Here is a 26,347-nt window from a genome sequence, read left to right as displayed (position 1 = left end):
GTTAGCGTCACGTAAAAATCTTGGAACCATTTATAGCCATTGTTTTTTTATTGAAATTAATTCTCATTCCAAGGAAGAAAGTCTAAGTAATTAGAAAATAAACTAGATGATTTGCATATTTATTTTCATCTGAAAAAAATATCTATTTATGATTTCTGTTGTGATTTTTTATTGCTGTAACACAACCTATGAATTTTAAAATCTTTCTATTCCTAGAGGAAAACTCACAAAATCGGCTGAGCAGAGGTTGTATCACAGGTGTTATAAGAGCACTTAGCAACGCTGCATAACAAATAAGGATGGGAAATTGATAACCACATGAAACAGCTTTGGAAATTAATTTGACACTTCCTAAGGCCAAGTATGGTTATCTTAGTTGGCCTTTGTCCAGAGGATACATTTATAGTAGTTAGGTATTTTGTACCAGCTAAAATTTGTTTATGAAAAAGAACAAAACTTTTACTTGAGCTAGGAACTAAAGACAGAAAGGACATTTGGGGTTTTATAGCAGAATTTTTGCTGAAATTCTATTCTGTTCTGCATCTCTGAGAGTATCCGGGGTTATTTGTGAAGCAGGTACTCCAATGATGTCACAGCTAATGCTTAGCATCATTTTCTCATAGACCAAATCCTTTCACACCCTTTTTAAACAAAAAGTTGGCATTAGAGCACACGATACTACAAAAGGAGTCAAGACTATATGCCATCCACACAGTGGCACGTTGCCAACAGGAAGCACTGTAGAAAAAAAAGAAATTGTTTCAATGTATAAATGAAGTGTAATAAAATATCATAATCAGAAAATCAACATGAGACATGGTAGGCCCCGTCCTGTTATACCTGAACTTGTTCAGGAAACAGCAAAGGTGCTTGTGCGTCAAACTCTTAACAAATATGACTGGACACAGAAGGGCTTTGAAATTCAGGATATGTTTAATCAATTTCATCTGGACTATGCTACAGACTATACTATAAATGTGGATAGGTTGGGACTGAAATGCAAATAAATTAGTTTTAAAAGTCTCTGGTGGTGCTGCTTGGGTTTCCAGCTATGCATAACAGATACGTAAGCAAAAGTTACCTTCTTAAACTTTTCCCCATGCATGTGCCCCATTAACACAGAATGTGGGAGTTTTTAAATTACCTTTTACTTGTTACCAAGTCAAAACATATTCAAGTTCAAAGCAGCCAACAGTTCACCAAGTTAAGGCAAATTCAGCTTAAAACCAAGAACAGACTGTATTTTCTTGCTGCTAGTGTTCTGTTCCACATTATTAGCGTAGCTGTTCTCTCTGATGAAATCCTTGCCATCCCCATAGACAGAGACATCAGATTACAGCTCCTAAGTGAAAAAAAAACTGATGGTACCGTGGAATGATGCTTAAAAAGAAAAAAAACTCTCAAATTTAAAGCATTTTGACTGATCTCAATATGGTGTCATTTGTTTCAGGAGAGGGAACTGGAACAAATTCCACCCTGGTTGAATACCACCATTATTTTATTGCAAGCATCTTCATTTTGTTTAATTTAAAGTCACTGTTAATAACTATACTGATGAAAGTGGGCTTGGGCAGTGAAAATCACTAAAAGAGCTTCCAAAATGAGTGAGATCTGAAAACAAGACTTACTAAACTTTTTCAATAATACTTTATAAAGTCATATTTCTGGCTGGTGGCCTGACAAGGAACCCCGTGCATACTTGACACACCCTTTTCAATGAAAGGTGCCCAAAGAAGGCGTGATGAGGCCCCTGACTGAGGAAGTCAATGAACCTTTGTTTTAGCTTTTTGTTCATACCTGATGTAATGGAAAGGTTTTACAGAGCAATGTTTGTGGGACAGAACAGACAATAGGGAATTAGTGGATTAAACAAAAGTGAAGGAGCTGTGTTTGCTAAAAGTTGTGCTTTATGGTAATACTAACATTATATTTACCATGTGGACCATTACTGTATCAGAAATAAATATCTGCCCAGTGGGTGAATTGCATAAGGCTATTTTCTCATCAGCAGTGAGGTGGGTGCATCACACTCTCTTAGCAAAATTAACTTTTGGTCAGTCTTATTTATGAATACTGCCAAACTTTTGTGATAGGATTAAAAAGCCAGTCAAAAATCAATATAATTTTTATATCACTAAATCGTCCCATATATAATTTTTAAACTTCTGATAAGAACTGTTTTTTAAAGACTCTTCTGCAGGACAGCATTCTAAAGAAGTAAAGTAAACAACTTTCTCATTCATCTTCAGTAATAATCAAGCTTTTAAGATACTCAGGTTGTACCTGAGAACATTCTTTTTGCTTCAGTATTTAATAGAGATGGTAAAATATTGCTGGGCCATTTAAAAAATCAAAGCAGATATTTTCTAGCTGAAACTTATCTGTGATGACGTGTATTCAGTTCATCCTTAGTGACATGAGAACAGTCAATCTTTGTCTTCCTTTTCCACAAATATTTGCATATTAGAATATTAGAATTTTATCTCAATGCTTTCTCTTTCCCATCTTCAACCACCAAGTACCTTACTCCTTGCTCACAGGTCAGATTTTCTTGTTTTTGATATCATAATTTCTTTTAAACTCTCTCTGTTTTGTCTTGAAAGATGATGACTGCTGCTCAACACTATTCTGCAGCTGGGGCTTTCCCAGTAGAAAGTGAAGCAATGCATAACTCTGTCATCCATGCAAAACTCAACAATGTGGGTTTTTTGTTTTGTGGGTTTGTTTGTTTGTTTGTTTTTAACATTAATACATTGCCAGTTCAAGAATCTTCATTCTGAAACACAGAATACCGGTTTCACCTGCTGAAAATGTGTGCTGGGCCCATTTGTGCTTTCAGTATCAACCCCCAGAAATTACTGTGCTCTAGTTTTGTCCTTACCATCTCCTTCCTGTAAATTACAAGAGCCAGCTAATTTATTACAACTGTCAGGAGATGTTTCAATATTGTAAGGGTGTATGTAATTTGAGGCCTGCAATCAGCTTGGATAAACATAAATTAAACAATTAACCTCAGCACACTGGAATATTATCCCTGACATGATTGCACACTCCAAATTGAATGGACTATAAAGAATCAGTGCAATCATATCATACCCTAATGGCTGTGTGGTACCAAAACGTGCCTTTCTTTCTTTTGGATAGTTGGCTGAATCTCCATACAAATGTGATACTGCACTATGCTCCCTTTGCACTTCAGACTGTTTTGTAGACCTTCTGTCTACACTTACCAAAAACGTCTGCTGTCAAATTGCTAAACAGCCTTTTCCTGTGGAAATGCTCAGCACAGGCTTGTGAGGACTGTATGTCTGGAAGTGAATGACTGCCAGGTTCATAGATGTAGAGAAAGATGTCAACTTCACTGGAGGAGATCATAGAAATTCTCTCTCCCTAAGCAAAATGTGCTCTTTGGTGGTATGGCATTTGAAGAAAGTTGGGATTTATTTTTTTTGGCTGGTTTACTTCTACTCACAGTAACAAACTCACTCAGCAGCAGGACCACCTTCCTATGAGACTGCTGCCTAAATCATTTGTCCCTCAGTCTCTGGGTGTGTGTGTCTCTGTGTGTGTATATGTGTGTGTGTGTGTGTGTGTGTGTGTGTGTGTGTGTGTGTGATGCCAAGCAAATGACAAGTCCCAAAACTCCAGAATATCAGGATTCTTATCTTTGCCATCTCTGGCTCTAACTGACACCAAGGCAGTTGGATGCCAGTTTCCAAAATAAACACAGTCCCATTAGTTCTTAGCTTTCACTCTGTGACCCTGTCTAATAGCAATCAGTAGCTTGTGTGCTTTACCTATCACAGCATGGTCCCCTGACCCTCTCACCATGAAGAATTCCTTTGGTGTAGCAGTGTCACTGCTCCATCTCTGCCCAGGGGAAAGGGGTGGGGGGTGGTGATGGCGGGGAAAAGAGTTCTGGCCTAGGGTTAGGGGTTAGGGTTAGGGTTTCTGTTAAAGTGGCTCCCTACTTGCAGCTCAGAAGACTGGTTCAGAGAAATAGTCAAGCAGCTTAGAGGAGTGTCAACAAGGATCACAGTAAATATTCTTCCCTTCCACCTTCCTCTATCCCTGCCATATCAAGAAATCCTGTTTAGTAAGACGGATACAAATGGACAAGGCTTCTTGATCATGAAGCTGTATTTCAGTCAGGAAGCACTAAAACTGAGAAAGTAAATCATGGATCTCTAGAGTAACTCTGCATCAGTCCAGACTATAGGTGAGGGTTCTTTCCCATTTTCATGTGAGCTGCTGAAAATGTATTTCCAGCCCTGAACACTTCTGAAACCTTGATACAGCTTACTGAAGCTTTCCATGAGATGAACAGCAATAGTCACAATTGTCTTACTTTTTCAGTGGAACATTGTAGTTTCTGTGACTTGCATTCCAGATGCCCAGATAAGATGAGCTGGCTTGGATCTACCAATGCACAATCCAGTTTACACTGCACCACCTGAGGGCCTACACCTGAATACTGGATTCGTGGCTTGTACTGCCAAAATTCGTGCTGAAGTGTTGATGCAGTTGGCATAGCTCATATGCTCACACTTTGATCTGTTCATACAGAGGGACATGATTCAAGAAAATGTCCCTGCTTTAAGAAATGCATCTTTAGAGAGACTGCTTGAGCTGCCTTGTGAACTGGTATTGCTGGAATCATGATCAGTGCTGATCTGAAAAGCTTCTCTGGCCTGTGGCAGAACAGAGGAAAGCACAGCTAAGGGCCAGGGTCCTGAAGCAGCAGAGCTTGCTTTCACTCATTTCTATTCCAAGGTCCACAATAATTTTTGAGCCCATTAGTTACTACAGCCAAATGTGACTGATGGCAGAGATATCACAGATAATTCTGTCTTCAGAGGATTTAAGAAAACCCAAGAACATTCAGGTAGAAAATGGAGAGCCAGTTCCCAGTTTCCCAGAAGAAAGAATAACTGCCATAGGCTCACCTCTTATTAGAAAGGAGAGAATCCATCAGAGCCAGAAACTCTGTAATTATCTGATGTGTAGCAAAAAGATGGCAGAAGTCTACCCTGATTTGCACATGAAAGTCAATCAGCCATGAGGGACAAATTCATAGGAAGTCAGGCATAATTAGGTCTAGAGCTCAAAGGTCAATGAAAACAGCAGAATGAAGGGTTGTATAGAGAGGATGAATCCAGTCTCATGCCAGGAAGTATTGGCAGAACTGAGCAAATACCTAAGTGCGTAAGCATCTATCTTTAGTTATGTCAAATAAAAGCTTTGTCAATAGTTACAGGCATGTTACATTGCTTTGAAAAGCAATGTGTTTCAAAACAAAGTACTGCTTTTATTTTACCTCCTTCACTACCTCCCTTTCAACAATTCCCAACCCAACTTGCCCTTACTGCAGAAAAAGACAGTTAAGCATATATAGTTCCACCTCCATGTTGAAAGGACTAATGATACCAATGCAGAGGAAAGCCAGCCCTGTTTTGGGGTGTACATGCCCTTTTCTTTTGCTGTGACACTCTTAAAACAAGTGAAAAAACTTGGCTATATTAAAGTTAAGAAGTACATTCCTATGACTGCTTTTTTCAAAGACTTCCAAGATCTTCTAGTTAGTTCTCTGCTTCACAGGAATATGTGACCTGTATCATTCCTCCTATGGAAAATGTTGTTATTTAGCCACTTCATAGCTCCAGAAAGTTTTGCAAAATAAGGATAAAAAATACAATATAAAATACAAATACAAAAATTTCTGACAAGGGATCCCAGTCCTCAGGCTAATGAGGGTTTCTCAGATCATACATGAAGGGGGTTCAGGCCTCCCTCCAGCGGGAGGAGCAGCTTTTTATGACTCTTCCTTGAGCCTTCCTCTGTCTCAAAGCACTGCAGTGGTAGTTGAACAACAGTCCTACTGTCCTCAAAGGTCAGAAGCACAAACAGTTTGCTCCTTCTCATCACACAAGATGATTTCCTAAGGTAATTTTTGAAGGAGGAAAAAGGCAAGTGAAGATTTGTATGCGATACCCAGGTACACATAAAAAATGACAACTAATTTGTCCCATTGTTGTACTCAATGGAGGTAGACAACACAGAAATTTGGGGAGCACAAAAAATACCATAACACTGAAGCTGTGAACAAAGGTAGCATACCCATGTAGAGCATCAGACAGAAGCCAAGCCCTAAGATGTAAGCCTTCTGCCTGTTGCTAGGTCTTTAAACAGCAAATTACACATGTATAATGCTGGTCCCAATACTAGGTAAAGAAGCGGGAAACATTTCTAGAAACACAGAAAGGTAATTGCAAAAAGCAGACTTGTTTACAGACTTGTTTATGCTGAGAGAGAAGAGCAGCCTACAGTCAAATCAAAGGAAGGAAAAAACTGCACACTCAAATATGAGGGAAGAATAAGCACAGAGGATTTGTTTTAAAGACAAATCTATGAGAAGAATTGTGTTACATTAAGATATGCAGATCCACTTTCATGAAATTCAGTTTCTACAGAAACATCAGTGTGAAGAGATGTTCATCTATTTTAAAAACAGAGTAAAAAAAAAAGTAAAAAAAAAAGTAGCTGTGTGTAACCTTTTGTTAGATAACCAGCTCTGAAGACTGGCTGCTTCTGCTGAATACAGTGGGAGTTCTGCCCTGTACTGAAAGACAAGGGCCTGTTCCTCAGTGCAAGCTAGAGAAAAGAATATACATGTGCAGGAGCAGTGTTTGTGAAGCATGGTGCTGATTTTAGTGACAGCTTTTTCCATGCACCAAGCATGAGATCATGTACAGGGCTCTATTTACACGGTGATGTAATTTTGCAGCAGAAGCTGGAAAAACAAGGAGGGTATATATTGTCCAGAGTGATATATGCCAGGCTTTCCACAACTATGCAGCCATGTCATATATATGTTGGCAGGATGAAAATAAGATGTGGGACAACTCTGCCCCAAACTTCTAGACAAGCTTATGTTTTGGCTGCAAAATCAACTCATAACTCTAAAGGGAACTTTCATCAGGCAAACAATTTTTGAGTCAAACAGCATATGTACTTAACTGAATGCTTACAAAATCACCTTTTGTTTTATACAGATGTTCTGCCAATAAAAGGAAAACCAGAGATGCCTAATGGATTTAACAACATGGCTCTATTTATGTTGTGATCACATAAGATCAGATGCTCAAATACAATTATTTTCCAAGTAACATTGTATGATAATGTGGTTTACAAACAGTTACACCCACTCATCTTCTGTGGTAGAATCCTACATTTTTTTCTTTAAAAAGAATACCATGGTGTGTCACTGAGACATAAAAAATTTGAAAAAAAATTTTTGACCTTATTTACATATAGAATGCTGTTAGTCATAAATAAGTAAAACAGGATTGTTTGATTAACCAGTGAAATTATACACACACTTTTTGGAAAATCTGATCAATTTTAGTCTATGGTTGGTTTCTAACTATGCAGGCACAGATCTCTGTATGAAAAACATTTAATATAAGATCATAATTGTTCTTCCAGTTCATCCATATCCATTTGGGAGCTGACAAGAATAAAAGTGGTGCAGCTCTGAATCTCTGTTGCCTTCATCAGAATTGTTTTAGGTTAGGAAATTGGGTGAGCCACTTACTAGAAGCAAGAGCAAATCCAACTATAAATCATATGTGCCTTTTATCTACAAATAAAGTGAACTGACAAAATAGTTTTTAACAGTATTTTCAATGACAGTAAACTTGGATGTAACAATCAAAATAGTGGTTGAGGATGCTTTACAGGGACAACATACAGCTATGACCATTAGAAGAGTGTCCCAGGACACCTGTTTTCCTTCTTGCATGTCAACAGTTAACTCACTGAATTCTTGCATGAATGCATGCCAAAGCCTGGAAATGAGCACAGGATGAAGCAGTGCCTCAGAGCAGTTCTTCAGAATGCTGCAGTACCTGTGTGCATCTTGCGTGGAGAAGCCTGAGGGATCTCCTCCATGTGTCAGCCATTAACTCCCCTACAGACAGCACTACATGAAACAGTGTTTGTTAGCTGGCATTTTCTCAGAGAAAAAAGTAGGAGTTGAAATTCACTTTGATATGCTGCTAAACATTAGAATAAACAATTGGGAAAAAAGAGGAATATTTGCTGTTCATAGCTTTTAATCTAAACATATAGATTAAATATTAACATAGCAAAAAAAAAAAAAAAAAAAAGATACTGGTTAGGCCATTAGAAGGGTAAGTGTCCTAAAACAGCCCCAGAAATCCATTTTATACAGCATCCATGGAGTTGGCAAACACTGTAGAACCACTGCTGTGGTAATTGAAGTCTACAAAACACTGGGATAGTCCCTGTCCTCTCTTTTAAACAGAACAGCATTCTGCATCAGGAAACAGTTAGTTTGCACTTTTTTTTTATTGCCACAATGAATAAAATGTTCAGCCACATTGAATAAAAAGGATCCATGTATTCAAGTAAAGATACTCCAGAAATATCAGTTCACCTCACTTCCTTTTTTCATTTTACCCAGCAGTCCAGGCTTCTCCTGACTGTTTTAACTGGCTGAAAATTATCAGTGTCAGTCAAGATCCTCTGAGCCTACTGGGAGCTTTGCAAAGAGTAAGAGGTAGAACCAATGTTTGTTCTCCAAGTAAGATGCAAAGCCTTTTTCCAGTTCTTTTATAATGACTGGTCAAAAAAGCAGAATATGTACGAGTCTGTGAAAATCCTTCTGTTTTCAAAATATTAAATTTCAACAACAATCTGGATGCTTGAAATTTTGTAAGTTTCATTTATCAACTGATGAAAAAAATAATTCTAAGTGATTCCATTTTCCCCTGACACTCAGAGACAAAAAAACTTGAAATAAAGAGGCACTGAGCTATATGCTTGAAGAGGATGTGCTTTCCTGTTACACTGTTTTCTCTGCTCCCCATGTTCCTTTGCCTTTCAGCAGCAAGTGCTCTCACTGCCACTCTAGTTCCTGTCAGACGGTGGAACTGGATCCAGGCTATGAACAAAGGTAGATTTATTCAGCATCTATACAAACATACATATTTGTACAGTTCAGACAGCCAACAGTAAATATGTAAGCAGTGGAATTAATGAAATATGTATGTAGTTTTTAATCAGGTAGTTGAAGTAGTGCAAATAGGTCTGTGCTTTTAGATTTATATATTATCAGTTATATACTTGGTATTTTCTCCCCTTAAAAATAACTGCGAATAAACACCTGAAAATATGGGAACCAACAGAAAATATAATATGTTGGAAAAATACAATTTGCAATAAAAAATATGGTAATTTCTTCTTACTAGAAACAAGTAATAAAAAATATACTCCCACACATAATTTTTCAGCATCCTAGACATGTAACAAATACTTCAGCAGTAGCAGCCCATCCTTTAAACAAAGTCTGAATCCCTTACAGTGCTGCATTTTAATTAATATCAAAAAGCATGTAAGTCAGTAAATCTTTGCTTACTCCTTTGTACATGTTAGCCTGTGTTTTGGCAATGTAAGCAAATGCTAGAGCATGTTGACTAGATCGGAAGTGGTTTACATGTAAGTATTCTATATAAGAAAGCAATCTAAAAATACTGGCTCTGATATCCTAGGCACGGTCATTGCCTCTTTGTACTATTCCACTGATTCCAGCCAGAATTTACCCAAACAGAGCAAGTCTAGAGGGCCCCTCTTGTAAGGATCACTAAATCAGACGAACTTTTATCTTTCCATCTCTCTGTTTTGAGTAAAGGATGGGGGCAACCCTTCTGAACAACCCTGCATCTAAAATGGAGATTGGAAAAGTCTGTGAGTACTGCCTTATTGTGTACTTCCCTTTATGCCCTCTCCTGCTGCCACAGCTTCCCCACTTGCTCAGGCACATGTTATTCTGATCAAATGGTGTCAACAACCTCAGAGGCTCACAGGTACCCAGAATCAAGCCACTGACACAACCCATACCCTGGACTTTGGAGTCTGTCAAAGACAACAATGCAGATGAGCATGATGTGAAACAGAGTTGATTCAAGCTGCTTTTCTCTGAAATTGAATTTCCGTGCTTTTATGAAGTCCAAAAGGGGCAAACATCTTTTTTCCAAGATGGATTTTGTGAAATCAAATGGGTGCTTTTCCCAGTTCCTACCTCTTCTTTTAAATAGTATTTAGCCAGCATTTCTCTTGGTGAAACTGAATTTTCCCTGTTTCCACAGAGGCATGATGCAGTGGAGAACTTCTGAAGAACTTGTATAGACAATATCTTTCTTTTTATTTATACTATTTTAGACAGCATATTAATTTCTGTAAGAAAGTCAGTTCTGAATTTCATCTCCAGTCTTCAAGATGGACCAATGCTGTACCATTTAACAACAACTTTTTCAGGGTTTGCAATGGTATCTTTCCACTGTTCTGCTGCTTCACTGTTGCTGCTATCAGAACTTAACCAGATCTGCATTAAGAGAAAAAAAAAAGTTTACATGATATAACAAACCCCAGCATTTACTAGTTCCAAGTAAATATAATGGAAGTGTAGAACAAGATAAAACATATAGACTGTGACCAAAGCGTAACAGCAACAAATACAGTTCTGCTAGTCCTAACATTTTGGCTTTCGGAAGGGAACACAGGGAGTCTGTGTTTAAATTTAGCCTCTAAAATAGTTTAGAGAACCCACTACATAATAATGTTTCTATAGTTAATAAGATGTTTCAAGTGAAGCATTCCTTGCTGTATTCAAATGCACATGCTGGGGTCAGGGGCGGCTCTGTGTGTTCAGACACAGTTGGCTCCAAGCCACACAGCATCCGGCACGAGCTGTCCAGCATTTTCATGAGCATTTAAAACTGCACACTCCCACAGCCAGGGCCAAACTTGCATTCCACAGAGGTTACTAACATGCCCATACCACACATAGTCACGTAGTAAGAGCCCGTTTCTTCTCAGTACTCAGTTAGTGGATAGTGGCCATTAAATGAGGAAATGAAGTACAAGTAGGAAATTTTCCCCCTTAACATTATCACCAGCCTCCATTGCCAAAAGAATTCTGCTTATGTAAGTAGGTAGTGTTATTTACAGGACTCTATTTCCTCAAGTCTTCCAAGAATGAGTCCTTTTAAGACTTCTCAGAAACCTTGACCATGAAGTACATTTAGCCTATACTGCTAGGGCATGAGTCCTCAAGAAGTGAGAATTATGTCTTCCAGAATACCACAGACAGCTGATGTTTCATCCACAGAGATTCAATGTACATCTTGCACATGATTAAAGACATGCCTGTAAAAGCAGCCTAATCTAAGTATTGTCTGCTTAGAACAACATCCAATTAAACACCATTCTCTGAAGAACAAAGTTAATAGATCCAGCTATATTCATTTTTTTCCAGCTACCCAGCCAATTGCTCAAAGTACATTTTTCTTGAGCCATATTTTATGTCTTCATGTGTTATGTGGCAATATCTGCCTTCATGAGCTCAAAAAACCTTTTCCAAATAACCTCTGAGGAGCACAAGTTTTCTTCCCCCTAAAAATAAGGACAATTAAATGTAACTCATCAGATTGAGATTACCTCACATATTGCTAGATGACTGCAAAATCATATTCAGTTATTTCCCCTCCCCCAAGGCAGTACAGCTAAGAACTATTTTTTACTTTTCCTATTTTTCTAATTCCACCAACAGGAAGATGGGACGAGCAACATGAGGCTACAAAAAATGGAAGAACCTCACATAACTCTTGCTGGCAGATCATTTCTATATCTTATAGCACATGAGCATCTCCTGTAGCCACATGTCTTCAGCAGGCACAAAAAACCTCACCAGAACAGGACAGTATAATTTTTTTGTACCTGAGGACAGCATCCATCTGACATGGGACGTTACATATGGGGCCTCAAAATCAAGTCTACATTATTAATTTATGCATCTATTAAAATTCTGTTACTGCATCTAACTGGGTCAGGAAAAGCAGAGAGCATTAAGAACAGCTATGGCTCACTATACCAAGAAGAAGAGAGAGAGAAAGGACAGGATGATGGTAAATTAGAACAAGCAGGGAAAGAGGATGGAGAGAATAATGAGACCAGACTACTGAGTTTTATGGTGGTTAAATAGGTATCTATCACACAAATGTTTTCAAAGAGATACTAAAGTCGTGTCTGTCAACTAAAAAAGAAGCTAAAAATATTTTGTGTTTGGACTTCTACTATTACTTGATCATACATAGACTATTGTACTGATTTCAGCATTGTTTTACCCAGGAAAGGAGTCTCATGGTAGCTGTTGATACTTCCTTTTACACACCCCTGTTGTGAGTGTATTGCTATGGTAAGCTAAACCCCCCCTTGCTGTACAGGACATCCTGTGGGCGCTATGTTTTTCTTTAGAAAGCTAAAGGCAACCAGCAGATCCTATATCTCTTGGAAGGAATCTGTCACAAAGTAATACACCACACAAAACTGACTTTAGGATTTCTTTTTAAAAGAAAAATCAAGTGTCACCTCCCATTTTCATGCTGGTGCACATTTAAGAGCCCAATACCATTTTTGTTTGGATTACACACAGAAGAGTTTAGTAGAATTTACTATTGTGTTATATAGAACCTCATTTAAAGTATTTTAAAATTCATACCAAGAAACCTGTGGAACTGGATTTTAAGTAAAGGGTATCAGGCTATTTAGCAGAAACCAACCTGTCCTAGGAAGTGTTTTCTTCTCACTGAGCTTTTGCTGTAGAGCTTGATGAGAAAGCTAATTCCTTGTTCTGCTTGGCTGACTGGGAAAGCCATCATTTCTCCCCACTTCACTTGGCCATTAGTGGACTTCAGAAGGCGGGTCTTCTTTTTATAGATGATCCCTTCTGTACAAAACATTCCAACTTTCACATAGAAATCTAGCACAAAAAGGAAGGAAAAAGACATAGCACACAAAGGGTTACTCATAACACACCCAAAAAGGAACCAACAAGATCCATATGTATGCTTCGAATTGCATCAGTTTCTCAAAAGTCTGGCCAAAAAACTCTACAATAGCTTTCCTGACTAGTCACACAAACAGAATATATTCAGTAATACTGGAATGATTAACACAGTATCCAAACAGCAAGTGCAAGCTAATGCTCTTGTATGTCGGGATTAATACTGGAATAAAAATCTTCCAAAATACATAAACACATATCTTTGAACCAAACAAAATATAATCAAGTAAGACATCTGGGGAAACAAGCCTTGGCAATGGAAATCTACCACAAAATATGTTAGTCTGAGGGTTGTAAAGAATGTTTTGAATTGACAACTCATTTGAGCAGCATTTTACCTGTTACAAATGCTTTCAGACAGGAGGCATGAAAGCTGATGTAACTTACTTGAAGACAGTGGTGTAGATGAAACAGGAAGGTTTTGTGCTTCAAGAATCTGTAACTGTATCCTCCTGTTTATTGCTTGAAAACAAGTTCCTATTTGAAGGTCTGCACGGCACACCTACAAGCAGAAGAATGTTGCCATAACATCTGGATTAAGTTGCTTATAAACTCAGGAACCACAGGAATTTTGTCATTTGTTGGGCTCCCACATTTCTATCTGGGATTTCCTGGACAGAAATATAAGCATGTGTTGTATACAGAACCTGCAGATGCACAGTAAGTGCATCTTGCACTTGTCATAGCTGCAGTACATGTGCTCCACTGATGAGCTGCTTATGTGAGGTGCACATATGGCCCTCGTGGGCTGCAGCCAGGGATACTGGCCCAATCACCTAGTCCTCAGTTTTTACCTGGTACAGATTCTGCAGTGGTAAGAGCAGACACATACAGAGGAAACCAGATGTGCCATTGCAACTTTACTAAATCAGGGTGTGAAAGCGAGAGAGCACATAAGCTCCATTCACACAAAAACCTTTGGAGTTCCTCTCCCACACTTTTGAATTTTGCAACATGGAGATATAAGCAATGTTTTCCATAGATCCAAGCCCCTGTCACTTAATGTCATGAATGCTTAGGGTGACTGCATACTGTGTAGTTTCCTGTGTTATTAAAGTACCCGTGTTTTACATGCCTACACACACATACACCACTGCCACACAGAGGGTATGTATCAAGATCTCCAGTCTGATTCTTGAGGGTTTTTTTTAGAATTTTTGCCAGTGGAAAAGTTGCACTGAGTCATCCTCTTTGCTCTCCTGTCACACTCTAATGTCCTCAGAACACCATAAGAGCAGCAGAAAAAGGCCAATGGAGATCCACCCTTCCTGACAGCCTTCGTTTAAATGGACTCTGCTAGTCTTTGTTGCCTTCAAGTGTCAATGCACTTCAATGAACCAGAATGCACTAAGCAGGAGATCAACAGGTTAGATAAAGAAAGGTCAGGCCGCAGTTCGTCAAAGAGACCCAAATTCTCTTTGTAGCTCAGCCACCAAATTTCTGTGTAACTTTGAGAAGAAGCTGCTTAGTCAACTCTGAGCTTTGCCTTTCTATTGGCAGAGAGGGTAGGACTTGCTGCCTCACAGGGTACTACAGGGATGAATCCCAGAGTGTCTGGAGGACTCTTGGATATAATGATGATGAAAGCCAACACAGACTGAGAAGCCATGAGATGATTCAGAAATTTACACTGAGATGAAATGCTTTCTAAATCAGATTTCTCTGTGACTTTATCTCACAGCTTTTGAAGCAATATGGTTATTCACATTACAGCTAAAAAATGTCAAGTGTAACTTATGTTAGAAATCAAGAGTATCATTCATATTACTCAGACAACTTAAATAAAATTTGCTTTTGAATTGCTAATTCAAGTATAATTTGTTGAAAACACAAATGTCTAGACACAATCTATAAAAGAAACAAACAAAGTGAGGGTAGGGGGAAAGGAAATCCCACTGCGAAAACCACCTGCTTCTTATTACACTAATGGAAATGAACTGTCTGAATTATTACTTCACAGCATGCAATCTGAACATTAAATATATGGCTGTCTCTGCAGTTTCAGGCCACTGAAGATCTTAGCACTTTTCTTCCATAACAAAAGCAGATTCCATTTGCTCTGAGCTCTTGCTGTGAGTCCTAGGGATGTTCTGATGATTTTTTGGTCAGAAAAGACAATTACCGGTTGTTCTTTTCTGAACATTTCCCCAGAATGTCCCTCCCTCAAGCTGTGAGCCATGGTGTGGAAGAGCTTGCTCTAGCCCTTTTCCTAGAAACATCTGCAGTTTATGACCAGAACAGCTATGTGCAGAGTTCAAAAGTCTGCATTTTTTCTCCATCAAAATGCCTTTCTCCAAGGAAGCAGGGTAAAGGAAAAAAATAATAATAATAAAAAATAACTTCTCTAGTTATTACTACTGAATTATTTTACTTTCACTTCCAGCAACCCTTTCCAGGTGAGATAAGAACATACTTTCACAGTATTGGCACTTACAGGTGCTTTGGAAGGAGGAGATATATCCAGCCAATGATTTGACTCCTGTGAGCTCAGCTCCCGCAGTGCCAAGGAACATTCTCCAATAGTTTTTTTCCTGGGAGTCTGTGTCTGGATTTTAAATACCAATCTGACAGCCTGCAGGCTTTGCAGTTTAATAGCAAAAACAAAAGTTTCCATAAATTCAATGTCCTAGAAAGAAAAACAGATGAGTAACATCATCATTTTAAGAGAAAGAAAACCTAGAAACCAAAGCATCCTGGTTCTATAGCCACTGCTCCTGACTACCACTTTAGGTTGCTGTGGAGAAGTGTGCTTTTATAGTGCAAAGTCTTACCCCTGAGTTGTCACACTCTGGCAGGGCCAAATTTCTGGATTATTTTTCACTACCATAACAAGTTGTGGCCATTTCTTCTGGAGCTTTACAACAGCACACACACATTGTCATAACAGGTTCTCTAACCTTTTGCTACAGTCTCTCTAGCTAATTTTATTTTCTTTCACCTTTGGCTCACATTATGGGAGATTTATGTTGCTTTACCTTCCATCCCCTTAATATTCCTTTACTATCACTATCAGGAATCTCATCCCATGTGACCAATTTTTACTATTTTCTGAGAGACAAAGCGTGAATATTGTCTCCTGCCAGATGAGAGACAGTACCTCAGCTACCTTCCCTGGGATGAGTGTGCACCCACAGGTATGCCCAGTCTTCCTCTGGTCCCCCACCATGGAGGTGCCAAGGCCAAAAGCTCATGGTTCAGTCCCCTGTGAGCATATCTGTCCTGCCAGCTTGTGAGAGAAGCAGGCCAAGAGAACAATGCAAGACAGGATAGAGGTGGACAAAGTGGAATAAGGCTTTTAATAGGAGTTTGAGAAGTTGGGGGAAGTAAAACACACCTGGGCAGTTAGCACAGCAAATACGGTACAGGAGTGGATGTTTGGTCCATTTTAAAAATCCATTTACATGTCACATTTATTTTTTGTGGGGAAAAATATTTCTCAGTATTTTTGCACGCCTCTACTTACATTGCAGCCCTCCTTGGCAGAAGATTTGAAATGCACTGGCTTGGGCAGTGTGAGAATTCCCTTGATACAGATACGAGGATTTTCCCCACAGCTAGAAGGCCAGGTCAGGTCTTTGCACTGCAACATTGAAAACAGTCAGTTTAGACAATGCAAGACTTACCATTTGATGAAGCTACAAGTTTTTTGTCTACTTAAAGTTCCATTGCCTGAAAATTACTCACAGTTTTTGGAAGCATATAAAACAACCAGCATAACAATATCATATTTGCTGATGAAAAAGCCTCAAGAAGCTAGGTGTCCTCAAAGTTCTACCAGGGTTCTGCCCTGAAGGAACTTAGATTTAAAGTCATAGAATCACAGAAATCACTTAAATGATGCCTCCACAGCTGCTCCCATTTACTGCCTTCAAATTTCCACAGGAAGATGTCCATAGCAGAACCAACCTAGGACCAGCTCTGCTGTCTAATCTGTGCTGAATAGTTCCTCACTTCACAACTGGAACATATGTTAACAAACGTATAATAACATAAGGAGATATATATTATTTCTTCTTACTGACTGCAGTAGAACAGAGATTGCAACAGAAAAAAAATTAAAGGAGAGGGAGATGCTTTGAAGCCTAGTATTACATTTGACTGAATTTTGTTTATATTAACACTTAGAAATAATTTTAGTTTTTCCAAAAAGTATTCATTGAAGTAACACAGAGACAAATTTTATGATAATTACCACTGAGTATAGCAGAATAGTCATTGGTTATTAAATAGTCATTCTTTGAATAAATAACCAGCTTATTTATATTTGCTTACATGTAAAACTGTGATCCAAATCTGTTCTACAGAAGAAACATAACACAACTTCACATTCAGTCTTCCAAAGTCTCGTTCATCACCTGACAATGTAATAGTATCTATGGGAGAAAACCAATTAATATTTTTAGAAGTAATGCAGTATTTTAAAAGTTCACTCCAGAAATAAAGGAACTTCTTAGTAGGTGGACTGCTTATCTTTGCAAACTTCTCTCAAAGTAAGTTTGAAATATTTTAACACCTACATTTCAAGGACAAAATATCCACCAAGTCCAGTAACCTGACCTTCTGCTGGCTAAAAACCTTCATATTTAATGGAATAGAATCATGTAATCATAGAATATCCTGAGTTAGAACAGACCTTTAAGGATCATAAGAAGTCCAATTTCTGGCCCTGCACAGGAGACCACACCAAGAATCACACTATGTGCCTGGGTTATCTCTACTGAATTTAATGTAACTTGTGTTATACTCAAACAACTTTTAGAAAGAAAAAAAAACATGTTCCTGAGACACCCAGAAGACATTTATATCCTATCACTTCCCTTAATCTCTTTCACTGTTAAGTTTATAGATTGGCCTCTTCTTTATATTTCTCAAATTTCAATTCCAGTCTAGTAAACATTTTACTATTATGCTGTCTCCAACTCAGAAGAGCCATTAATATCCAGCAGTCATGACTGGAACCAGGTCATTGCCTCAGTCTTCTTTTACAACAAGACTGGGTCAAACTTTGACTTATAGCAGGGTACTTTTGTGGGGACTTGATTAAATCTTGAGGGTTTATTTTGCCGTATTTCCACATCTTCAGCATTCTTTCATAAATAAGGATATTGGGTTTGCATGCAATATTCTTGTCTAATTACCAGTGTAATATGGATATTGGATTTCAGACACTTCACACAGAAAAATACTGATACATGAAAAAGGACTGGACCTGGAACCTAGCACTGCATTGTATCCTAACACTCTGTTCACTTGGGTAGTAAATCCAAGTATGAATTTCTGAAAAGCATGAGAACTTCTCAAAGTCTCATTTGCTCAGACAACAGGACAGTGCAAGTCCAAAACTCTTAATTTCAAATTGCCAAGTCATCTCTAGCTGACCTGCTCGTCAGATTCATCTCAAAAAAACCCCACACCAAACAAAAAAATCAATGGCGGAGTAGAAACAGCTTAATGTTTCATGTGCAGAGGGAAATATTTCATTACAAGGTAAACAAACAAAACATTACCCAGACTCCTGTTACTGCCTTGTGAATCCTTCCTGGAAGAGGTACTGCTAGGTACACTGGAGACTGAATCATATCTCTGTGGACAGGAAAAAAGTAATCACTTAATTCACAGCAACACATGCAAAACCCAGAGATTATACCATCAGACAAGATATGATGAAAACTAAATACTTAATTTCAAATAATTGCCTAATTCCTTAGTAGTTTCTTGATCCAGCAGCATGCAATTACTATTTTGATGCAATGAGCTAAAAGAGGATCCATTTTACCAGCAGAGATTTTTTTTTGCTCATGAATATATACACAACTTCATTGCTTTGTAAGACATGATTATAGAATAAATAAATAAACATGGTGTTTTGTGTCAGTGGAAACTTCCAGTGTTCCACTGTTCTGGAACTGATGGGAGAAACCACAAAATGATGAACCATGACATGCTGTCTGTCCTGTCCTGCCTAACCCTGCTTGGGTTTCTCAACAGCCCTGCTGGACCAGAACAGCAAATGTCAGACACCAGGAAAAAGCCTCTTAAAGCTGGTCAAGATGTTGAAATTTTCCCTCTAGTCCTCCCAGTGTACAGTGCAATGCCCTCCAGTGTTTACTTTGGAAACATAATGCAATGGGAACAGATACAGTGAGTAAGCTGAGTTTTCAGTATAACCTTGGTTACAGGGGGAACTCACCTTCATGAATCGGTGAGGTGGGCTCCTGAGATCAAACATCGAACGGCTTACGTCAAGGGATCCGGGCAGAGCACTGGGTCTCAAATCACTAACTAAAAAGACAAAGAGAACAATAAAAAACACATTAGCATAATTTCTAGGGAAAAAAACCCAACAACTTTCACAAACTGCTGAAAATTATCTGCTCAATCCCATAGATTACAGATTACCAAAATGGTTTAAAGGCAGCATGATCTGCTGTTTCTAGTAACATTTTCCAGGAACATGGGGATGGGGCAGGGGTGAAGAGATGGTGTCTTATTCAAAAAATTAATTTTTTAGTGAAAAAAAGTCAATTTTTATACAGAAAGCTTCTGTAAAATATAAAAGAAAATATTTTAATAATAAAAAGAAAGATTTTAATTAAAAAATATGTTTATTGTTACCAATAATAAGTAGAACTTCAGAAAAACATTAATGAATGTACTTTTCAGTTTGTTGGTGTGGAGAGTTTTTTTTAAGATGAAGAGAAGAGGCTTCACATTAAAATTCAAGAATTTAATTTTGTACCTTCCAAATAGACACATTCTGTAGTTCTAAATCCACACACATGAAAAATATCATAGCACTTGCTGTGACAAACTAGGCTTAGAGTTTTGCTTTAATAGTCTATAGATGCACATGAAGTTCTAAGTTCTGAAATAGCTGTCAAAAAACTCTGGAGGAAAAAAGACTTTTAGAACTGTACTCTAGACACACTAGAATAACCTTTCTTCTGTTTAAACTTACTAAGAAAAAAATAGGAAAGTGTTCACTTTGTTTGAAGAAAAATGGAAAAAGAGATGAAGAGCTGAAGGGAAGATGTTCAAGAGAGTTCAATAAAACCCATTTGGCTCCCACAACAGGTGCTTACAAAAGCCTGGTAAAACCATATATGTTAAAAGCTGCTAAAATTCTACGTGTGTTTTGTTCTCTTAAAAAAGTATGGAATAGTCTTTTCATGTTGTCTCTATGGTGATTCAGAATTATTTTAAAACAAGACACAGACTGACACATTTTCCCCCAGCTGAAAATAAGAATGCTATACCATTCTAAATAAAACATCTTTAAAAATGTGAGCTGTTGCCAGCTTCTGATTTCATGGAGAGTGTGTACCTTTCCTGGAGTGTTTGAGTTTTCTGAATGCACTTGCCTTAGCAATCACAACCAACAACTAGTCATTTACTTCAGTCTGAATAGCATTCATTATAGGATACATACACCAACAAACAGTACAGAAGACAATTTTTACCTCAGCAGCCAAACACTTTCTAAACTTTTAATATCTTGTACCCCTCCCTCATTCTTACACACACCAAGAAGTGGAGACATTGCTTTAGCTTTAAAAGCAAATTACAAAAAAAGTTGGCATGTAGCATTGTGCCCCATTTTGCACCTGTTCTTATCATCTGCTCCTGAATGTTTTTTGGTGCTCGTTCCTCTCCCCATATATGTACTCCTTAGGCACTCCTCCTACTCAACATACTGCCTGCTTCCTTTTTCCATCTCCCTCACTCCTCTTACTGGTAGCTGAAATCTCCAGTACCATCCTGGTCTGGATCAGAGGCAGCTACAATACGTCTCTTTGGCAATTTCTCTACCTTTGTGTAATGCATGCAAGCCTTGTTAACCCCCTAGAAGACAAAAAGTAACAGTGCAGCTGAAAATTAAGCAGAGCTGGCTCTGCAGGTTGATTCACTAACCAAGAAATGTCCGTATCATGCTGACTGCCTTGAGAACTGCTATAACCAAACAAGTCTTCTGTAGACTAATGGCTTTTATTCCTCTTACCTATGAATCCTGAAAAAGGGAGGAAGACAGAAAAGCAAGGGTGTGGCCCTTCTCACCTGATCCATATAATTTCCTACTATCTGGTTTTGCTTGGAAGCGCCTGCCGAGGTCTGGGGAGACGCGGTGCTCCAGATAGAAGGGGTTGTAGACGTCATAGCGGGGCCACTGGTACACGCCGTGCAGCTCTGCCTTCCGCTCGCCAAACGAGGCCCTGGCTGACTCTGTGGGGCACAAGTGAGCATCAAATGCAAGAGTTCCAGACATAACACATGCTGCCTGGCTTCATAAGGCAGGCAGAGTGCCTTCAGGGCAAAGGACAAAATATTTCAATATTATCTACTTTGGGTAAAGGGAAGAAAAAAAAAAAAAAGAAAAAGAAAACACATATTCACATTATGTCAGGTTTCCACAGTGTGTGAGCAAACACTGGAATTAAATTGGCCATAAAAAACTATGCATACCCTCTCTTGGGGTTTTACAGTAAATGCCTAAGCAGTTAAATAGAGAAGGTTCCAAAGACAGATAGCAAGACAGAAATTAACAGGAAAAGTAGGACTCTGTGTACAGAAAACCTCCAAATTATTTAGTTACCTACCCCAGCATATTCTTACTGAACTAATGGACCCCCAGACCTTCGGGAAGATCTTGTATTGAAAGATAATGCAGTTTGTGACTGCGGTCTCCTTATCTATTTTCCATGGTAAGTCTGTCAATGATAAAATCACTGGTCCAAAATTACTTGAATTGTTGGCTGAGGCATAAATAGACTTATCTGAGACTGCTTGAATCCCAGCCCTTTGCTCAGCTCATAATAATTTCAGAGAAAACATGTATGCCTTGGTCAGCAAAACAGTGGAGAACACTGCTGTAGTTCTTTACTGTCTGGACTGAAAAGAAGCCATATGTAACAGCACATTAAAGATTGGGGTGATCTGGATTCTGCCAAACTCTGATATTTGCTTCCTTCACTTCACCTCCCTGGACTTCAACCAATCTCTTAAAAAAAGTTCTTTACCACACAATAAAGTACCTTCAGTTCTTCAAGTGTCTTGCACTATAAGAGCCAAACTACCACTGCTCAAGAGTCCTCTCCTGCAGGTGTTAGTAAAGAACTAAAACACTGAGATGGAACATGGGCACTGATAAAGCAAGAACTAAAGCTCAATGGGCTTGAGCATGACGTAAATCAGGATGAACACTAAAAGTGAGGCCACAAAGAATTGCTACACAGCAAATGATGGAAAATCCAGTGTTCCAGACCAGGAGCACACTTCTTCCTGCTAGCTTACTTCTGTGAGAGCGTGAGACACACTGCAGTGAGCACTGAAGAGAAAGGCTGCCAGAATTTAACTGCTTTCAGAAGGGTTGCCAAGAGCTAACACTGAGCATGTCCTGTTTCACTAAAGGAAAATGGCCAGACATACATAGAAAATGGTGAGGAACTGAGAGCAGGACTTGGACTTCTACAGATATTTAACAACAGTCTAAGGAAAAAGTACTCTGAATACATTTTTTGAGAATGTTGGCGCTTTGGCTAATGTGAAAAAAGAACGACAGCACACTTCACTCTATTTAGTAAATCTCCCTAAAAAGTAAACATTGCATTTTTAAACACTACTTTATGCAGCTTAAAGCTGTACTTAAAAAAAAATAGTATTTATATTTGGAAAGAGAAATGAAAGTTGTCTACTTGACATAAGAGCCACTTTTCAAATATTTGTTCAAAAATTTAAAATATTTGCTCAAGAGAGTCAATTATGAAGAGTCAGGTCATCCTGCCAGGACATCTAACAGCTTGTAACCTAAAGGGCCACTCTGCACACCAGGGCCCTCAGAAATTATCAGGAAGCAGAATTCTCAATGTAGACAAGTCACTGACTGTTTCAACACGAACAAGGAAAACATTAATCTAAAGGCTGTTAGACACATCTTCCTTCTCTCTGGAGAACAGCCATACCTCAGAGTTCTTGATTAACTTCTTTGTACAGTATCTTGAGGACAAGGTAAGACTAAGCAAGGCAGAGCCTAAATGTAGACCCAGTAAGAGAGGGGATTATCAGGAGCATGTCCTGCTTTTCCATAGCATATCCACCTACAGACTTACAAGAACTAGCTACTGAAACAGCAGGCAATTGGGGAGATCAGGCTCAGAGATGAGGAGGCCTCACATGTTCTACCTCCAGCTCTTCAGTTGCCTGTTAATGGTTGCTGAGATGCAAAATAAAGCCCACTAGAAGATGGTGCACAGAATGGCCAGGCTGTACTGAACAGCTCTGCTGGGCTGCTTAGCTTGGCTACGGCCAGTGGTACATGCAGCAGTGCCTGGGGAAGAAGTTTGGTAATAGCCCTGCAGGAGCAGGAAAGAAGCAACAGCAGGGGCCTAGGGATGAGGGAAGGGTGGGAGCAAAACGTCACAAACACAAAAAAGTTAGGTAGTATTGCATTAGTTGTTATGAAACATAGGGTTGACTTCTTTCAGTTATTAGGCTTTTCACCTTCAGAAAGGAAATAAAGTCACATGGGACTAAGAAAATACTACCAGCTCATCACATCCTTGAGGCAAAGCAATCCTAGAGAAAACAACTATTCAGGTGTGTCTCTGTGCCAAAATTTTCCCTTACCTAATTCTATGCATCTGCTGGCAAGACTAAGAGCCTAACAGTAGCACATGCTCTGTAACTCATGTTACTGGGACAGGATCCTATTCTTTTAAATGCCATTGTGTCTAAATTGCATATACCTCACTTTGGCAGTTTGAGTATGGGAGTAACAGAGGATGAAGCACAATATTGTTGTGAAGCAGAAAAAAACAGTATCATATGAAACCTTGTAAAAAGGGATCTATGCCCCCTGACCTCCCAAAAAACAGCAAAGAGAGCAGGAAATAGTAGGGACAGAAAATTATGCCAGATAGTAGCACGTGCCACCTATTGGCAAAATTTGAAAAGGAAGAGGTGTTAGTATGTTAAAACATACCAGAATATTAACCATGAAAGCCAGAACACCCTCCTCCTTTTACCTGAGTGATAAGTGATGAGTGATACTGGGGATACGTTAGGTCTTTCCTTGTCTCCAATAAATTCAATAAATTCTTTCTAAAGATTCCATTTCCTTTAAGTCTCTTCCATTACTTTTGAGTATGAGCACTGGTGTGCAATCATCCTATCCAGTTTTATTCATACAATGTCACAGAAATTCATAGTGGGATGACATACTTCCCAAAACCTCTCTGGGTGTCCCGAGAAAAAAGAAACAAGCTCCCCAGGCTCCCCAGGGAAATGGTCACAGCAGCAGCCTGACAGAGTTCAGGTGTTTGGACAATGCCCTCAGGGACATGGTGTGACTCATGGGGTGTCCTGTGCAGGGCCAGGAGTTGGGCTTGATGATCCTTGTGTGTCCCTTCCAGTTTAGCATAATCTATGATTCCTTGAAACAAGACCAGGCTTCTAGAAAAGTTCTGCAAACATATGTTTTCAATAGGAACACTTGACAAGGGGCAGCAGAAGCTAAACAACTATTTCAGTAACACTGTCTGTACTTTACCTTTAATCCCTCCAGCATGTGAGATGCTAGGAAGGTTCTTGGGCTGTACATAAGCCAGTTTGAATGGAGGGACTACGAATGGCACCTCATGACCATCCAGGGGCAGTTTAGAAAGCAAATAATCCTCGGAACAGCCAACTTGACGCTTCACTGACACAGAAGACAATGGAGGCTGCTCTACAATAGTTGGCTTGCTTGCAGCTACTGCTTCAGATTCCTGCACCATGGCAACTGCTAAAAATAAAGCAAGACAGACAGTACACATGTGCATTAATTTTTGAACAATACTATGAACAGATCTCTTTTATTTAATAGTATCTCTCCTTGATACATTACTTAACAGCTGCTAGTATTCAGTTTTACAGCATTCAGGACTAGCACCAGGAAAAGATATTCATGGTCCTGACACTTGTACTGATCTTTGTTGCACAAGCTTCTATATTTATAGCTACCTTCTTCTTAAGTGAATTTTCACAAGAGCTACACTTGTATTATAGAGGAGTTCTCCAAACAAATAAGACACCAAAAAAAATCCTAACAGAGTTAAAAAAAAATAATTTTAAAAGCATTCAAATTCTGAGAGTTTGAAGGATGTAAGGTCTTTACACAACCTTAGGTAAAAAAGCTGGCTTTTTTTTCAGTATTCTAGACTGCAAAGAGCAGACTTCAGACAAGTGTTATTTCTCAGTTCCAATTCATAATACTAACAAGCATGTGTTCAGTCTCCAAGTGGAGGTATGGAAAGAATTTTGGATGTCAGAGAAATCAAGTTTATCAGGGGTAACAGGGTCATTTTATTCATGGGAGATCTCATGATTAATGAAACAGAAAAACTTTTATAAAACCCTCGTTATGTCAGAACTCACGATCATTTTTTTCCTTGTCCACGCAGAAACACAATTTACAGCAGGTTTTTATACATTCTGTTGCCATTGTTTTCAATGTTATAATTTAGAGGGGACCTCAATCAGTGATCCAATGCAGCTATCAAACCTGAAAAACACAATAAAACAAACCATAGTAGATGGGAGTAAGTGAAATCAGAATGCAGTATTATCAGCTATTTAATATGCAATTGCTTTTTCTACACAGCCCCAGGATCAATTAGAAAGCTACTTCAGTCATAAAATGATCAGAGCCATCAGACTTCTCTCACTGAGAAAAATCACTTTTATATAAAAGCACAAGGAAAGAGATAATTTTAACACATGGCATTCAAATACTTTCAGTGATCCACTCAGACAGGTCCCTGTCTTTTGGGAACACTAAAATTCTCCTCATACTTGTGTGTGCCACTGGGCTTTGGAGTTTACTCAGCCTTACGGCTGTTTTGACATGGTATTGTCAAGCCATTTGCAAGATGTGTTTTTAATTCTGTTTCCCTTGTTCATGTTTCTCCTATCCTCTTACACTCCTCTACTATTTTCACATACATCTATATATGTTTACATTTTTCTCTCGACATACTCCATACTTTTAACTTGAAAACAGGCTTTATGAATGATGCCAAAACTGCCTTCTTTGAGAAACTACTGCTTTCTCATAATTGTATACACATGAAATTGAAGACCTGGTTTATTATATAATTGTTTGCTGTGCACACAGAAATGAAGCACGCTGACTTTCAGCAAAATAAGGGGCATGTAATCTACAAAAGAATGAGAACAAATCTCTAACAGCTGGTTAACATTATAAGAACTTTATGACAATGCTAACTGGCCTCATTTAACTGTCTTTATTCATATCCTTATGTTCTCTTTTCAGAGAGACACAGACAGCTGTGCTGCCTCCTGTTCAAAACTTTAGCTGTCTAAGTCTGATCCTTTTACATTCACCTAAAGCACACAAGGTTCTTGGGAGAACATACCCAAGACACAATT

The 26,347-nt window shown here is 38.7% G+C and overlaps 1 protein-coding gene across 13 annotated transcripts in view; it reads right to left on the bottom strand.

Annotated features, from left to right (window-relative positions):
• Positions 1 to 8,968: 8,968 nt before the first annotated feature.
• TC2N (tandem C2 domains, nuclear) overlaps positions 8,969 to 26,347 on the bottom strand; it is a 29,869-nt gene continuing 12,490 nt past the window's right edge. For 11 of the 13 annotated variants that reach the window (XM_083863153.1, XM_083863156.1, XM_083863150.1 and 8 more), the window contains 11 exons: positions 25,334 to 25,460; positions 24,468 to 24,701; positions 20,981 to 21,145; positions 19,116 to 19,207; positions 18,433 to 18,508; positions 17,198 to 17,298; positions 16,389 to 16,505; positions 15,360 to 15,551; positions 13,313 to 13,427; positions 12,642 to 12,841; positions 8,969 to 10,405 (listed from right to left, as the gene is read on the bottom strand). In XM_083863153.1, the coding sequence (XP_083719279.1) occupies positions 10,295 to 10,405; positions 12,642 to 12,841; positions 13,313 to 13,427; positions 15,360 to 15,551; positions 16,389 to 16,505; positions 17,198 to 17,298; positions 18,433 to 18,508; positions 19,116 to 19,207; positions 20,981 to 21,145; positions 24,468 to 24,701; positions 25,334 to 25,400 (1,470 nt within the window). In that variant the 5' untranslated portion in view covers positions 25,401 to 25,460 and the 3' untranslated portion in view covers positions 8,969 to 10,294. Of the gene's footprint in view, positions 10,406 to 12,641; positions 12,842 to 13,312; positions 13,428 to 15,359; positions 15,552 to 16,388; positions 16,506 to 17,197; positions 17,299 to 18,432; positions 18,509 to 19,115; positions 19,208 to 20,980; positions 21,146 to 24,467; positions 24,702 to 25,329; positions 25,461 to 26,347 lie in introns of those variants that run through there. The other 2 variants (XM_083863148.1, XM_083863149.1) reach the window with 2 other exon arrangements.

The sequence above is a fragment of the Zosterops lateralis genome (genome assembly GCF_965231275.1).
Source record: "Zosterops lateralis genome assembly, chromosome: 6".
NCBI classification, from domain to species: Eukaryota; Metazoa; Chordata; class Aves; order Passeriformes; family Zosteropidae; genus Zosterops; species Zosterops lateralis.
Note: the sequence above shows the minus strand (reverse complement) of the source record. Positions and strands in the feature narration are given on the sequence as shown.